Source organism: Populus trichocarpa, chromosome 12 (genome assembly GCF_000002775.5).
Source record: "Populus trichocarpa isolate Nisqually-1 chromosome 12, P.trichocarpa_v4.1, whole genome shotgun sequence".
NCBI lineage: Eukaryota > Viridiplantae > Streptophyta > Magnoliopsida > Malpighiales > Salicaceae > Populus > Populus trichocarpa.
Window position 1 is genome coordinate 2,279,453 of NC_037296.2, and position 15,876 is coordinate 2,295,328.

The 15,876-nt window shown below is 35.4% G+C and overlaps 2 protein-coding genes and 1 long non-coding RNA gene across 3 annotated transcripts; 2 read left to right on the plus strand and 1 right to left on the minus strand.

Annotated features, from left to right (window-relative positions):
• Nucleotides 1–823: 823 nt before the first annotated feature.
• Nucleotides 824–5,145, plus strand: LOC7464308 (protein IQ-DOMAIN 17). The gene is made up of 6 exons (XM_002317773.4): nt 824–1,241; nt 1,335–1,661; nt 1,759–1,992; nt 2,073–2,222; nt 2,328–3,058; nt 4,911–5,145. The coding sequence occupies exons 1-6, from the start codon at nt 1,116–1,118 to the stop codon at nt 5,056–5,058; spliced, it is 1,716 nt and encodes a 571-aa protein (XP_002317809.4). The 5' UTR covers nt 824–1,115; the 3' UTR covers nt 5,059–5,145.
• Nucleotides 5,146–8,216: 3,071 nt separating this feature from the next.
• On the minus strand, nt 8,217–10,945 carry LOC7496430 (growth-regulating factor 4). The gene is made up of 4 exons (XM_024582167.2): nt 10,222–10,945; nt 9,906–10,040; nt 9,358–9,778; nt 8,217–9,235 (listed from the first exon to the last, which is right to left on the minus strand). Exons 1-4 carry the CDS (start codon nt 10,586–10,588, stop codon nt 8,551–8,553), a joined length of 1,608 nt encoding a protein of 535 aa, XP_024437935.1. The 5' UTR covers nt 10,589–10,945; the 3' UTR covers nt 8,217–8,550.
• A 3,436-nt stretch (nt 10,946–14,381) lies between these two features.
• Nucleotides 14,382–15,175, plus strand: LOC112323482 (uncharacterized). Its single transcript, XR_002976907.2, has 2 exons — nt 14,382–14,533; nt 14,714–15,175. It is a non-coding gene; the product is annotated as an uncharacterized LOC112323482 (long non-coding RNA).
• Nucleotides 15,176–15,876: the final 701 nt, after the last annotated feature.

Genomic DNA, 15,876 nt, shown 5'->3' on the forward strand with positions numbered 1-15,876 from the left:
CATGGATATGGGACAAACAGTATCTTTCAAGCTATAAACAAGGTCTACTTCCACTACTACTATTACCCTAATCCCTATACCCATACCCTAAACTAGGGTAGGTCTACATTTGAGTCCCCAAATTCTCCACAGCCAAATCCCAATATAGCTGGTCACAAGGGCTCTTGCCAAACTGCCCAGAAAATGACCACAACAGCCCTGAAGATCCTACTTGCTTCATCCCCATTGGAAGATCACTAGAAGAAAACATATTGTTCTCCTCTTCTCCACAAATCCCAACTCCCCAAAACCAGCAATGTAATCATGTAGAAAGCAACCATGGAGGTAAATAAATAAATAAAACAAAGCAAAAGCATAGCACAGCAAAGCAGCAACTGCCCACTCCTCCTCTCTTTTCTTTCACTATAGGAAACACTATCCAGCTTTCAGCGTTCTCGAGGGAGTTAATTATAAATCAGACCCTATATTTTAACAAAATAAATCGATCCATCCTCAACATTTTAGAAATTCAATATTTAATCCCTGTATATTTAAAACCATTCTTTCCCACTTTATTTCCCTTTTCTTTCTCAATAAATGCTTGGAAAAAGAAAACACTAGATACAATGGTAATGGTGTAGTTTTTTGGAACAAGAAGCTTATAAATTAAGCATGGTCAGTTTTAGACAAAGAACTATTTATTTAGTTTTGATATTATAGGGACTAGATATTTCTTGAAATAAACTACAGGGACTAAGGTAAAATTAACACTTCTCGAGGGTACCCACTCTTTGATGTTGTCTCCAACTGTCTGACACAGAACTATTTAGGGCTCTCCATGCCACAAGAAAACACCATTTCTTTTTAACATTGTATCCTATGTCCATATTATTGTTAACCTTTTGCATTTTTGCATTATAGACAATGCACAGAACCTGTTCCCAAATGCATGGACTAGCTCTACCCTTCTTGCAGAATGCAGGCTAAATTATCTGTTCTTTACATTTATTTCTCTGTGCATCTTGCATTTAAACATACCAACCACTCAAATCTGTGTATGTAGCTCTAGACAATTTTTTTTTTTTTTTGCCTTTATATCTAGCCAAGTCTTTTGCTTTAGTACTATCGTTTGCATCATGGGGAAGATTGGAGGAAGTTCTTGGCTGAGTGCAGTTAAAAGGGCTTTTCGGTCTCCTAGTAAAGAGAATGATAAGAGAAGCAGCCGAAGGAGAGAAGATCATGAACAAGAGGAGGAAGAAAAGGTGAAGATTTTTTTCTTGATTAGTAATTCCTTTGTAATACAATAGCTTATTGACATAGAAAAATGTTTTTGTTTTATGGGTTAATTTGTGCAGAAGAGAGGGAAAAGAAGATGGATTTTCAGGAAATTTTCAAGTCAAGAAACAGTAATACACCATTGTGAAGCAAACGCCACTAACAATATTACAGCAACCACCAATGCTGCTGCTGCGGTTGCTCCTAATAATAGTGTTAGTTCTGAAGCGGCTGATGCTCAGCAAAGACATGCCCTTGCAGTGGCCATGGCTACAACAGCAGCCGCACAAGCAGCAGTTGCGACAGCTCAAGCAGCTGTTGAAGTTGTTAGACTCACCAGGCCTCCCCTTTTTGTCAAGCAACACTTTGCTGCCATTGCTATACAAACAGCTTTTAGAGGATATCTGGTAAGTAATTAGCAAGAGATCAGTAAAGAGAAATAATTATATACCTCTTAATCTTAAGAGCTTTTATTTCTAATTAATTATGGCTGTGTTTTTGAAGGCAAAGCGAGCTCTTAAAGCACTTAAGGGGTTAGTGAAGCTGCAAGCCTTGGTGAGAGGCCATAATGTTAGAAAGAGAGCAAAAATGACTCTTCAGTGCATGCAAGTTATGGCGAGGGTGCAATCTCGGGTGTGTGAACAGCGTAGAAGGCTTTCCTATGAGGGCAGCGCAAATTCCATCTCCAGTGATCCAAATAGCTTGCGGGGATCAAATCTTGCTGAGAGGAGATCTACTGTAAGCAATTTTGTTTAAGATATGTACATCATGCTTCAGCGTCAGCTTGTTTTGATTTGGTTCTTAACAATGAACTGCAGTGTTGGGATGGAAGCAGCACTGCTGATGATTGGTTTCATTGCAATTACCATCCTAAAACACTTGAGGAAATTCAGTCAATGTTCCAGGAAACAAAGGAAGTGGTTGCCTTGAAACGTGAAAAGGCTCTTGCATATGCTTTCTCTCAACAGGTTTTTGACCACTTTCCTTGCCCTTAATTTTATCTAGTTCCTTTTATTTTTGTCGGCAATGGCAAGTTATCGATCATTCGATTAAAATTCCTGCATTAATGATAGATATGGAGACCGGGAAGAGACTCGTATGCAAGTGAAGGAGAGGTAGAAAAGAACCCAAGATGGCTTGAAAGGAGGGGAACGATAAAGGAAAGGGAGGGAAGAGGGATTGCATTCCGTGATCAATATCACAGCAGAGACCCTGTCAAAACTGTTGAAATGGACACCTCTAGACCTTACTCTTACTCATCACCTAATGCTCATAAATTGCATCAACATTATCACTACCAACAACACAGGCCTAGCTCATATTCAGTTACCTCTCCTCTTCAAAAAAACCACAACATCTCACAACCAACCACACCATCCCTATCCAAAACAAGAACACTACTTCAAGTCCATTCATCCAGTCCTCGTTTCCTAAGAGAAAGCAGAAACCGTGTAATGGGAGAAACTACTCCATCAGCTACTTCAAAGCCCAACTACATGACTGCCACTGCATCTGCCAATGCTAGAATTCGATCACAAAGCGCACCAAGGCAGAGAGCTTCAACCCCGGAAAGAGAAATATCAGGTTCAGCCAAAAAACGCCTGTCTTTTCCAGTGCCTGATCCGGCAAATAGCAATGAGGGTTCCATGGTTAATGATTATAACCTGAGGAGCCCAAGTTTGAAGGGCATTCATGGAGCCAATATGGTAATGGAGCAAAGGTCTAACATGTCTTCTTGTTACACAGACAGCATTGATGATGAGGTCTCTCCTCCTTCAACTAATGATCTTAGCAGGTGGTTAAGGTAAGCCATTATTTGCAGTGAGTTATTCTTTAGTCCCTCTGTGTTGAATGAAGTCATAACTTAGTCCTTCATAGTTGAAAACATATAAAGTAGTCCCTTGCTCCTTGTTGACCGCGACCTATCAATAGGTCTTCTCTCTAACCTCTCGCTCTGTTGGTTTTTCTCTGAGAGTTTAAATTTTCAACTAGTACATTTGAGATTAATAAAACCGACGAACGTTTTCAATAAGAGAGAACGGTCAACAAGAGCCAAAGGATTAAGTTATAAATTTTCGAACATAAACGACTAAGTTATGATTGCATTGAAAACTTAGGGACAAAACAATGATATACCATTGAAGAACACAACAGGCTTGGCCATATTGAAGATGTTAGAACTGGAGCTAGTAGTTGAAAGAGGAGAATAAAAAATGCAATATGTTCTTCATCAGAATAACCCTAGTAGATGTTAAGAGAATTAAACCAATGCACATCAGTCTTTCAGCAGCTTTTTATAGTATTTTGCACTGCCTTTATCAATGCTGCTGCAACCTTGAAAAAAACAAGTACATTATTGGTTTGATGGAGACATATCTTAAGCATTAATTTAGTCAGAGATGTCATTAAGAACTCAAAATCTCCAGCTTGATTGTAGGAACCAAATGCCCTACTTTGTCCATTCTACTAATTGCAATCAGTAATTTAGCTAGCCGACGATGGCTGTGACTGTGAGTGCAACATTAAGTTCATTGTATGATAAATTTGGCAAGTGAGTTCACTGCAACTCAGTCATTGTTATGATTTCCTTCCTAACGGCTAACTTTCAAGGGAAACAAAATCACATATTATATTGTATATATAGCTAGAGAAAAGGGAAGTTAATGCCTTGCATGTTGTTTCCTTTTTCAGTGACTTTATGTCATTGACATGTTGCACTAGGCTACAGTAGACTCTTATAATATTAAAGTGTAGGCAAGGCAAAGATTCTCTTCTCTTGGCTTTTATCCATATCAAAGTTAGAGCCATCCAAGCATGCATTAACATGAACAGGGATCCAATGTATTCCATTTTGCAAACTACAAGACGCATGCAGATATCGAAGAAACCCCTTTTAGTAGTGCTAAGTTTTGTTGCTCTTCACCTCTGTCTGTCACCTCCGTATATATAGTATATGAAATATAAATATAACGAAGTCCCACCTTGCAACAAAAACAAAACTCAAACAAAGGCAAGTTGAGGGACTTTGGAAAAAATAATAATAAATCATTTCTATTGTTTCAAGCTGAAATCCCACTGTTTGTTGCTAATGGTTATTATTACAGAGTCAGCTTATGCTTTTCAATCTCTGGAACACAAAGAATTTCCTCCAACGCCATCAAAACTTCTTCAATCTAACATGTCATACCATATGTTTTTTTTAGGTATATGTGCGTTTCTTTAGTCTTAAGAAGAGACTTAATATTTGACGTACGATTGACACAAATTATTTACATATATTCTATAAATAATTAACCCTGGGAATGATTTCATATATAAAACAATAATATACTAGAGTTAATAAGCAATTATTGTATGTCGAGTTGGGTAAAAGCAACCAATGAAAAACAAAACATTGATAAAGTTTACAAAACAGTAGCATCATCGAGCCCATCACAACTTGAGCTAGTAAACTTTAAGAACCGGAAATTAATGAAAATCCACAAAACAGTGGCATCATCAAGCACATAACAACTTGTATGTTAAGACATGCGCATTAGAGTTTTTGAGCTCAAATATATCTGAAATTTTCTAATTCTGAAGGAAGAATGTGTGCAGAGACTATGGATGAAATCAAGTTTCTAATTTCCTGACTAGTTCGTGAAATGAAACTTCAGGTCTAAGGTGACTGATGAGGACCTAGGAGGGCTAGAAAGCCGCGGCAAAGAATCGGCGGCAGCAGGAATTCAAGGCAGGAGAGCCGGTGCAGGAGTCCTTGCAGGGGTGAAAATTTATGAAAAAAGTTGGAATTTTAAAACCACATGACAATTTTTTATTTATGTTCAAGCACTTAATCTCAAACTTATTAATACTTTTCCCTACTTCTAATAAATCAAGATGACTAAATTAAAAGGATCCTCTTACTTGTGAAGAAAAGAAAGAAGAATTTAGCAAGTCGGTTCAGGATTTCGGTCTGGGGCATCCTCCCCTCCTTTTTAAACCCAGGAATCTAAAGCCATGCAACAAATCTCATTGATTGAGGTGAAAGCTTTTGCTTGAAGAAGAGTTGTCGAGATGAGCGATGAGGGAGGCCGAGGCTTCCCAGTTGGAAGAAGTGGCAATTCCTTGCGAAGAAATCGATAAAGAAAAGGAAATAACAACACGCAGAAGTTACTTTCGCACTGCGCTTCTCATGATGCTCATCTTAAAGAACAGAAAAGAAAGGTCGCACACGCCCAAAGATATATTTTATTTTATATATATCGTTGCAAGTAAATTTTTAATTTTAAAATGAATAATCAAATATAAATAATTATTTAAAGAATTGTGTATCTCTTGATTCATAATATTTTTTTTTTACCAACGAAAAGCATTGGTCTAATAATTAAAATACTGTTATATCCCTATAAGGTTAAGAACACAAGTTTGATCCTCAAAAATACACTTATTGAGGACAGCCACAAATCTTAAACGGAATTAGTTTTATATTTTAAAAAAAATGTGAGAATACTCAGATAAAAAAAAAATAACAAGTGTTTTTTTTAGAGAATAAAATCTAAATGTAATTTATGGGGAAAAAAAATGTAATTTTCCTAATTAACATTCGATTAATATTTTCATATATATCGCATATACATCAATTGTACAGTTATTAAATATCAATAATATTTTAGCATTAATATGTATTAAACAATTTAAGTGCCAATTATTTTATCTACGTGATTCATATCTTAAATATATTTGTTTTTGTAGAAGTGTTTTTAAGTTGAAAAAACATGAAGTTTAACATTTTTTTACATATTTTTTTTAATAATTTAATTTGACATGAATATATTAAAATTACCAAAAAAATAAATCATTTGAAAATCATCAATTTAATATCTTTTAAGTTTAAATCCATTTAAAAATAAATAAAAAAACATTTTCAAACACAAATCAAAATATATTAAGAAATACATCCTCCATCTCTAATCTATACTTTACAAGAAATCAAAATTCTCACAAGTCACAAGTCTTCTTCGATGGCTGCAGTTTTCGAGGGCTTGTTTCCTCAGCAACATGCCATGGTGTCTTTGTTTTCTTGCGGCATAGTTTTGGCACCAAGAAATGGGCTTCCTTCCACCCCCTCTTCAAGGAAATAAAATATTGGGCCCTTTTCATTTTCTTCTTGTTTCCTTGAGGACTTTGGCGTTCAGAGCTCACAAGCTTATTGGGAAGAAAGCAGGAAAGTGTAAACCAAATTTAGTCCAAATCCAAGTTTAAATCAGCCCAAACCCATTTAAACTAACCTGAATAATTTTTTAAAAAGTAGCTAAGAGCATTGTTTTCCTTTTTTTTCCCTTTTTTTCTTCTCTCTATCGTGATTTCCACTCCTGTTTACAAAGGGTTTTCGTTTTTTAAAGCTTTAGTTGTTTCAACAAGGTTGAAGAAGCAAATAAATAATCCCCCCTCATTTTATTTTCAATTATGATTTGATTATAGAAAAATTGAAAAAAAAATTATGTTTTTGTTATGATTTTGATGATTGTTCGGTCTTGGAATTATAATTGAAATATTAGAGTGTTATTTGATTTAAAATAAATTGATTTGATGGCTTAAATGATAGGTTTTAGAAGAATAAATCATCTCTTTTTTGGTTATGCAAAATAAGGGCTAACAGGTTAGGATTATGAAAATCCCGACCAATCATCCAACCAGTTGGTTTTTGTATTGGTCGACCGGTTGACTTGGAAGTAGAGTTTTATCAGTTCTACTGGGTTCGATCAGTTTGAGTTATGTCCGGGTTTGATCGGGTGAAACAGTTCAGTGTTATATTTATGTTTTGGTATTTAAGCTTAAAGTTTTAAATCTTATATGTTACTTTGCTTCAAATCATTTTTTATTGTTTTTTGTATTCATTATAGGTTCTAGTAACGTTTCTCCTAACGATCTTCAGTAGTCTCCAATTCTGCATCCGTTTGTCTTTTACTTTCGTTTTCCGAGTGAATGAGATAATCTTTAATATGTATGTAATATAAATAAATATGAATGTTGATTATAAATAAATATTTTGAAAGATTATGAAATGTTACGTATTTTTAAATAACTTGTTTTTTTGATATGTTCATTTTGAGGCTTAGCATAAATAGGGTGTCCTTTCGACACCACTCCTGCGTTACCAGTCATGGACCTGGAATTCAGTTCGTGACAGAAAGATTCATAGCTCGGTATGCTTTGGCCGGAAGCATTTAAATTTGGAGGCGCCACAACCCCATATAATAATCCTAAGCTACACAGAGCTCGTTTGGTATTGTTATAACAATTGATTTTTAAGGTATTTTTTATTTAAAAATACATTAAAATAATTTTTTAAAATTTATTTTTGACATAGCGTTTTGAAAATACTAAGAAAAATAAAATAATTTAAAGAAAAAAAATAATTTTTTTTTTGAAAAAAAATCTTTTGAAACATAAAAACAGTTGAAAACAAACGGTTATGAGACAAGCATCAATTATTAGACGCCAGAGGCACCATTGCTTCATAAGTATCGATGAGTTAAAACCTGTATGATGTAAATCCAATTTTCCATGACACTTTGCATGCCCAAAAGAGAAAACATAAGCATCTCATGCTTAACATCATCCAGTTGTGTTTTGTCATGTTCCAAGCACAGTAAAGTTTGGACTTCACTGATTATTTCCGATGAAGAAAGTTCGAGTCTTAACGATTCAGATGTTTTATAATAAACTTCGGATGCTCCACCATGTAGATAAGAAGTTTGGGAACACTATCTTGGTGAACTTCGGATGCTCCACCATGTAGATAAGAAGTTTGGGAACACTATCTTGGTGAACTTCGGATGCTCCACCATGTAGATAAGAAGTTTGGGAACACTATCTTGGTGCTCCACCACAAAGAATCATGGTACAACTTAATCATTAGCTAAAACAGCTTGAAAATGTGAGCACTGATGGACACAGAACAGGCGGGGGAGATGTCCTCATCAAGTCAAAAACAAGATTTTTCCATAAAAAAGAGAAGATATTTTCCGACAAAGAGGGCTAGACAAGTCTCCCTCACTAATAACAGAAGGAGAGCCCACCTTCATTTCCAAGAGCAAAAGAACAAAACATCATCAACTCTACAAACTTCCTCCTACAGCACCACACATAATCTAAACAAAACTCCATTTAGTCGTCCAAAAGACAACTTCAAGAGGTCACAAAATAACCAACTAATTCAAGAACCACCAAAACCATAAAAATATATCAAGCTTATAAAAATTTATATTGCCCTTATGGCCTTGTGTGCCCTTAACTAACTAGAGAGTGGCACATTTAGCCTTGATTTAACCAAAGCATGGCAATTTCAGGTTTGGTCCTTGAACTGGCAAGAGTTGGACTGCTATTACCACTGCTATCAGAAAATGAGGCAAGTGTTTTCTGCAAAACCCCAGATGGAGAAGAGACTGTAGTAGCTGGAGGACTAATAGAATCACCATTTTCCATCATAGAAGAAGATTGATTGGTTCCTGTGGTGTTGCTTGTCCTCAGTTGTAACACCTCTGCCAAGGGGCCACCTGGGGCGCTGCTAGTGTTACCACATTCTTCATTTCGATCTGATTTGATTAGGCCTAAACCCATTTGGATCTGACCCATTTCATCATCAGTAGACCTATTGCTTCCCATTGATAGACTGAGAGGGGAAAGATGGAGCTTCCCATCTGAGGAAACAGAACTTGTGTTTCGAGAAATTGCATCATTAGACCATGCATCAATAAAACTCCTTGGAGCCTCATCAAGAAACAGACTATATTGATTGCTTTGTTGGTCTTCTCTAGCATTAAAATTTCCAAATGAGTTCAAATTCAAAGACTCTCCTTGGTAATGCTGTTTGAGAACAGAAGCACTGTTAAAGGAACCTTCAGTAGCTAGTTCAATTTCTTTGTGCACTAGATGTGGCCATTGTTGATCATTTTTGGCTATAGGACCAGCTTCCCCTTTCAACATCCAGTCCAAGCTCCTTAAGCACAGAATCACCAAAAATTAGGGACTACTCAAGGGAACAAGAAAAAACAAACCAGTTTCGCAAATCACATCCCTCAAAATAATGACTAATTACTAAAATCTAAAGATCAAACCAACCTGGGTTCTTTGAATGTGGAACCATAGGCTCCATTAACATCATAAGTTGAAGTCTTCTCGCTGGTTTTGTTTACAAAAACTGGGGTCTGGATATATGGCTGAGGCATAGGCCCAAAAAACTGATCGTGAGAGGCAGAGCCACTGTTGCTGTTGTTGATTGTGGGTTTAGAAATGGCCACGGTAACAGGAGCTTCTGGACAAATAGCAGGATTATGGCGGTTCTTCTTGTTGTTATTGTTGCTAGCATTGAGTTCCACATGCTTTCTTGAACGGGGTCTGCCTCTATGCATATGACGCTCACAGTATTTCTGATCAGGTGCCACATCTCTTGAGCACCTCCATTTCTTCCCATCTGTTCTCCTACACCTCCCTGGTTCTAGATCTGCCCCATTTGAGAACCTTACATTCAATCCATTCCCCACTGCATGTGCTCAAAATAGCAAAAATTAACCACAAAGATTGCAACTTTGATGTACTTATGAATAACCCACCAAACCAAGAATATTCATCAAGAAAAAAAGAAAAGATATTGAGGGGTTTAGCGTTACTTGGGGTTGGAATTAGAAATTGAGGAGGCACAGGGACTGAGGCCGTTATATAGTTGTATATCATGGCTTGTCTTTCAAGCTCTTTCCACTGTGTATTTGTAAAAGGAAACCCCAAAGACGCTGCCATGTTGCCTCCTGCACTTAGCAAAAGAATTCACTGTATTTGTCAGTCCACACAAACCTTGACTCTTGCTCTCATAAAGGTTTAATCTTTGAAAGTTGAGCAGAGAAAATGAGAGAGACACTAACAAGGAAAAACAGCTAGAAGTGGATAATGGACTTATTGAAAGGAAAAAGAGAGAAATTTTTCTACAACCTGGGGATCTGAAGGCAGAAGCTGCTGTAGAGATACTTGTTTCAGAAATGTCAAAAGGCTGCAAATTCCTAACCCCAACTGCACCGCCACTGGTAGCACCACCAGCAGCAACACGGTATATACGATCACTTATATAGTTCATCAAAGACTTGTTTCTATCACATGATGATGTGGGACCATTGTCAAACATTGGACGGTGGTGATTAACATGAGGAACCATCATAGGAGTACTAGAAGGAAATGATTGATGATGATCAATAGGTTGATGTAGCTTCACACCAAAATCAACATTACTAATACTACTAGTAGTGTTTATTTCCTTAGCTACCTTGTTTGAAACGTTTAAGCCATCATCTGTTGTCATCATGATGAAAAATAAAGAAGAATAATTTTTTTTTTCTCAATTTAGGAAATTCCCTTTCCCATAAAACAAACCACAAGAACCTTTCTTGCACACAAATTCCAACCTTCTCCAATTTTCTTGCTTATGGGGCTTTCTTTTTAAAGAGACCAAAGCAAGCTAGACCACCTTCTTGTGCCCCATGTCTTTAATTTCAAGCATATATGGGCTTATCTTTATTTCTGAAGAAGAAAAAAACTCTCTCTATATCTCTCTAGTGGGTGGGTGGGGTGGAGTCATGTAGGCTTGATGTGGGATTTGGTGATATAGGAATGGGTTGCCGCCATTCTTAGCCTTTGCCGTGCTTCCATGCCTCCAACATTCGCACTCTTGAGGCAGGCAGTAGTAGCAGACAAATTAGTAAAAGCGAACCCTCTCTCATCATTATTACCCTCTGTCGTTTTCTGCATGTAAAAGCTAGCACAGCCGTACTAAACCATCACCTTTTTCTCCATATTGTTGGTGTTTTTTTTAAATTATCCCAAGAAATTTAAAAATTATAAAAAATCATTTTAAAAAAAATCTTATAAAATGGTACCATTTGAATCGAAATATCTACAACATATTATGTTTTTGAAGTGCGATCAATATATGTCATGTTTTTAAAATATGACAATTTAAAATATATTTCACAAGAGTAATATTAATTAAAATTTAAATTGAAGAACAAATCGAACATGTAGTATTGTCTCTTTCTCATGAAAAATACCACTAACACTTTTACTTTTCTCTTGAAAAACCCATTAAACACCCAGTAAAAATAATAATTATGACTGAAAGTGCTTATATATTAGAGTTGGATGAATGAAAAAATGAGATATTTATAAAAATTTTTCATGTGATTATTGACGAGGAATATATAATTTGGTACATGAGTATAACATAAAGGGTTATTACTAAGGATCCTAAATAAGTTTCTCCACCTGAATATATGCAGTACAATCAACATGCCAACAGATTCATCATGTAAGTAATAGATTTTTTATGATTAATATACGTTAATCGTTGAGTTTTACGTGTTTATCTTTTAATTTAATAATAATATTTTATTAATATTAGGTTAACTTCTTGCTACGGAAGGGTCGAGAGGTCGCATCTTATCTTCGTAGTATTGACGAATCCTATCCTCGTAGTATTGATGAAGAAAGCGAAGTTCACACTGTATCGTCCATGTGGTTAAATGTTTATCACATTGGACTTGAAATCTTTAGAGAGAGGCTAACTCTTGATGATATCATGACAGAGGACGAGACCACTCAGGCAAGAGCAAAAGCTGGATCCGGTTGTGCTACTGATGAGTCTAGATCATCTAGTAGACGATGTAGACATATATAAATAGATGAATTATGTTTATATATTTTGGGATTACATGAATATTATATTATTGATTTATTTTATATTTATTTTTCATATGTGTGTGTGTGTAATGCATTCATGAGGCTACTTGTGATTATGGAATATAAGAATGTATTGAGTTGAGTTAGAATTTATTGATTGCAGTTATTGTGGTTTTTTGCATATTTTTTAAGCGAGATAAATTTTTAGGTATAGTTTCTAAATAGAGGAAACTTTATCTAAATTTTGATAAAATTAAAAATATATTAACTCTCTAATATCATTAAGCAAATAAAATTTTAGATTAACAAAAACTATAATTTTATAAACCTTTTCAGGTTTAAAATACAAAAAAGACCCAAAATTTTACAATAGCCAAAACGATTAGATCGTTTTGGCTACAGTCCAACTATTTTATCAATTGTCTAGTTGTTTTTCAAAATGATCTCCTTAAAAATATTGTAGTTCAAAAACGCAACATTTCTCATTAATGTCACGGTTGTGAATCGCAATATTAGTTATTGCGGTTTTGAAATGCAACATGTATCAAATGTCGTGTTTCTGAATCGCGACATTATTGAAATGTCGTGTTTCCGAACCGCGATATTTTCAAATTATGCTATTTTGCTAAAAAAAATTGATCTTGTACTAATTCGACATTTAATTATATTTTGGGTATTAATTACCGAGTTTATCCTTACATTTTATGATTTTCTTTTGTTTGGGATTTGGACACACCCACCCCATTTTCCTCCTGCATAACCTGCCACCTTTTCTTGACCGCCGTTTAGCATCAGCATTGGAAATTGGCATGTCTCAAAAATCTTGCTTAACCAATTCTCTAAGAAATCAAAGATTGCTTTTTGATAAAGTCTAATGATTTAAGTGTAGTTTATTAATTACAAGGTTAGCTCTTCAAGTTTTTCTAATGTTTAACGTTATTCTTTCACATTCTAACATTTTAAATTTGGGATTTAAACCTTAATTAAATGGAAGCATACAACATTAATCATCTAACTATAACCCTTCAAGTTTTTTTTTTTTTTTGAACAGAACCCTTTTAAGTAATTGCTCAATCAATTGTGATGATGTATCAAGAAATTCAAGTAGTTTAAGAATAAGATTTATGTGTTAGATAATCAATTAATCTCTTGATTTTAGTAATCTTATTCCTTCTTCCTGATCAAGGTAATTGGTAGCTAATACTCGGTGTCTGATAAGTTAGAGTGGTTGATAGCTAATACCTGCAAAATGTCTCCTTTCATAGATTTAGGAACTCTCCAATACTTAAACTGTGTATTTTTTTCAGAGAAAAGAAAAGAATATTTTAGAGAGAAGCTGAAAGTATATGTTAAAAAAATATATTCAGCCTCAAGAGATGTCCCCCTCCTTTCAAGGATCCAATGTATCTTTATAGTCCACGATTCTTACATTTCAATTGAAGAATATACTAAAAAATTATTATTTTCTAATAGGATTAAAACATCTCTTATATGTTAGAGAATAAATATCTCCAACTCATCAAAATCTCATGGTTCAATATAGAGCCTAATAAGATTGTCAGAGTCACATGTACTTGGGCTCAATATAGAGCCTAATAAGATTGTCAGAGTCACATGTACTTGGGCTCAATGATTGGTTGAGTCCGGGGATGATGGGTCTGGCAGCTTACAAAGCCTTTACATGTTCATGTTGAGCGCTTGATTGGACTCAATGATGTTGGGTCTGGTAGTTTACAAAACCTATATATACTCAGGCTTAGTGTTTGGCTAAACTTAAAAATATTAACTTTAGTAGTTCGTTAAACTTATATATACTCAAGCTTAGCGCTTGGTTGAGTTTAAGAATGTTAGGTTATCATCTTACCTCTGATTTTTTATTTTGAACATGGATTTTAAATAAACAAAAAATATATATATAAAATAAGATAATCCATCAAATTATAATTCATTGACTTATGGTCTGTCATTAAATAAAAAGATCAACAACCTAGTAGTTAAAATGATCATTTTCTTTGTGGTGTGGTGTATCTTTTATCCTGATTACAAATTTTAAATTTTTTTATTAAGCAACATATCATAATTTTGCATGAAAATTCTATCTTAAGACTTTGATTAGAAAAGGCTATAATTTACAGCTTACTTAAGCCTATTTTCTTGAATAAATTTTTTTATTATTTTCATATGCTCATCTTAAAAATAAAAATTATTATTTTAATATATTTTCAAATAAAAAATATTTTAAAAAGCAACTTACACTGCATTTTAAATCTGCTCTAAATAATTGTGTGCTTCTAACAACTTTTATTTTTTATTTTAAAATATTTTCTATGTTATTTAATTATGGGTTAATATCAACCAAGAGCAATAAACTTGGTAAAGTACAAGACGAACCTCATCATCAGTATTTCTGTCGTCATAAACACCGTTAGAGGCACAGACACCAAGACTCGGGAGGTGCACAAGGCCATAGATGGGGGCCACTTCAAGGTCCATTGAATGTGATGCATTAACAAACTGTACAGCCTCCCCTCCATTCCATGGCCGCACTTGATTCATGCACCGCTTGCCCTCTCCAGTAAGTGCATCCTCCATAATTATGCTCAGATGATCCATGTCTAGATAGAGGAGGAGGATGCACCACCCTTCGCCTCCATTCAAATACATAACTTATGATATAAAAAATTATCGAGCTAAAGAGTATCATCTCCATTTTTATATTTAAAAATATTAAATATCTGTACCCTTCTTTGTACAGGTGAAAAGGCTCATGTATCTAGATAAATGAAGATGGAGCCCTACGATTGTCGTCCCTGTCAATACCCTGGCCATGGGAGAGTGCAGTTCAACCATCACACAGAGAGTGAGGCTAGAATATCAATGTAGTGGAAATTAAGATGTGGATGTGACCAGACATGAGAGAGTGGGGCTGTGGTTGACAAAGAGAAGGAGAATTCTTGGGCATGCGACAACGTAATTATTAGTTTTTGATTGTAGTAATCTGTGTTACAAAATAGGGTCCATTGACGAGACATGTCTTCGATTCGCTGGCTGGTTGGGGATGACTTGCGTGCTGAAACAAAACCGGCCATTGATCCGCTCTCAAGCTTTCTTATTAACTCAACTGGGTTTGATGCTGTGTGGTGATTTTGAATTACAAAAACATTGCTCCCATTTTTTTGTACTTGGATTACAGGATGGATCATTCACGTCTTTTCAATGCACTTTTTTTAATCTACAAGTAGTCATTTCCGAAAGCTTCAGAAATTGCAATATTCATGAATCTCCCCAGTTAATCTACACAACGAACATACATTTGTCCTTACAGAGAAAGAAAGAAGGTAGACAATATTGCTAGTTGTTCCATCCCAAGTCGACCAAGATTGTTTGAAGTGTTTGATCTTACCTTTGAATCCCTCCCATCAAAGAGCAGGGGGTGAATTTTATAATAAGATTGTGTGGAAGTTGAGGCAGCAGGTTCCCAAGGAAGATTGCCAAAGGTATGGGAGGGGATAGCTTTTAAAAAAAGTGTCATGACCATGATCATGAAGCAAGAAAAAGGGCATGCATATAGCAATAACATTAATAAGGCCCTTCTCTATCACTCTATGGGAGGTTGGAGAAGACAGACAGAAGCAGAATCATGCAGTAAGCCAAGCCAAATAAACAGCCTTCTCTTCCTCCTGGATCTTCTGAAACATGGTGGTTAATGAAGGGAGAGGTGCCTAAGCAAGGGGTGAAAGAGGACAGTATGGACCGCCTGCCTGGCTTATGCCTGTAATTAAACTCTTAAATCCTCACTTTTTTTCTTGGAGGAAGCTATTTTTTATTTTTATTTTTCGTTCTCTTTGGGCATGGACTAGCTTTTCATTCCCAAGGACCACCTAGCTCGCTAGCTGCTTGGTCAGGACCATGTAATTA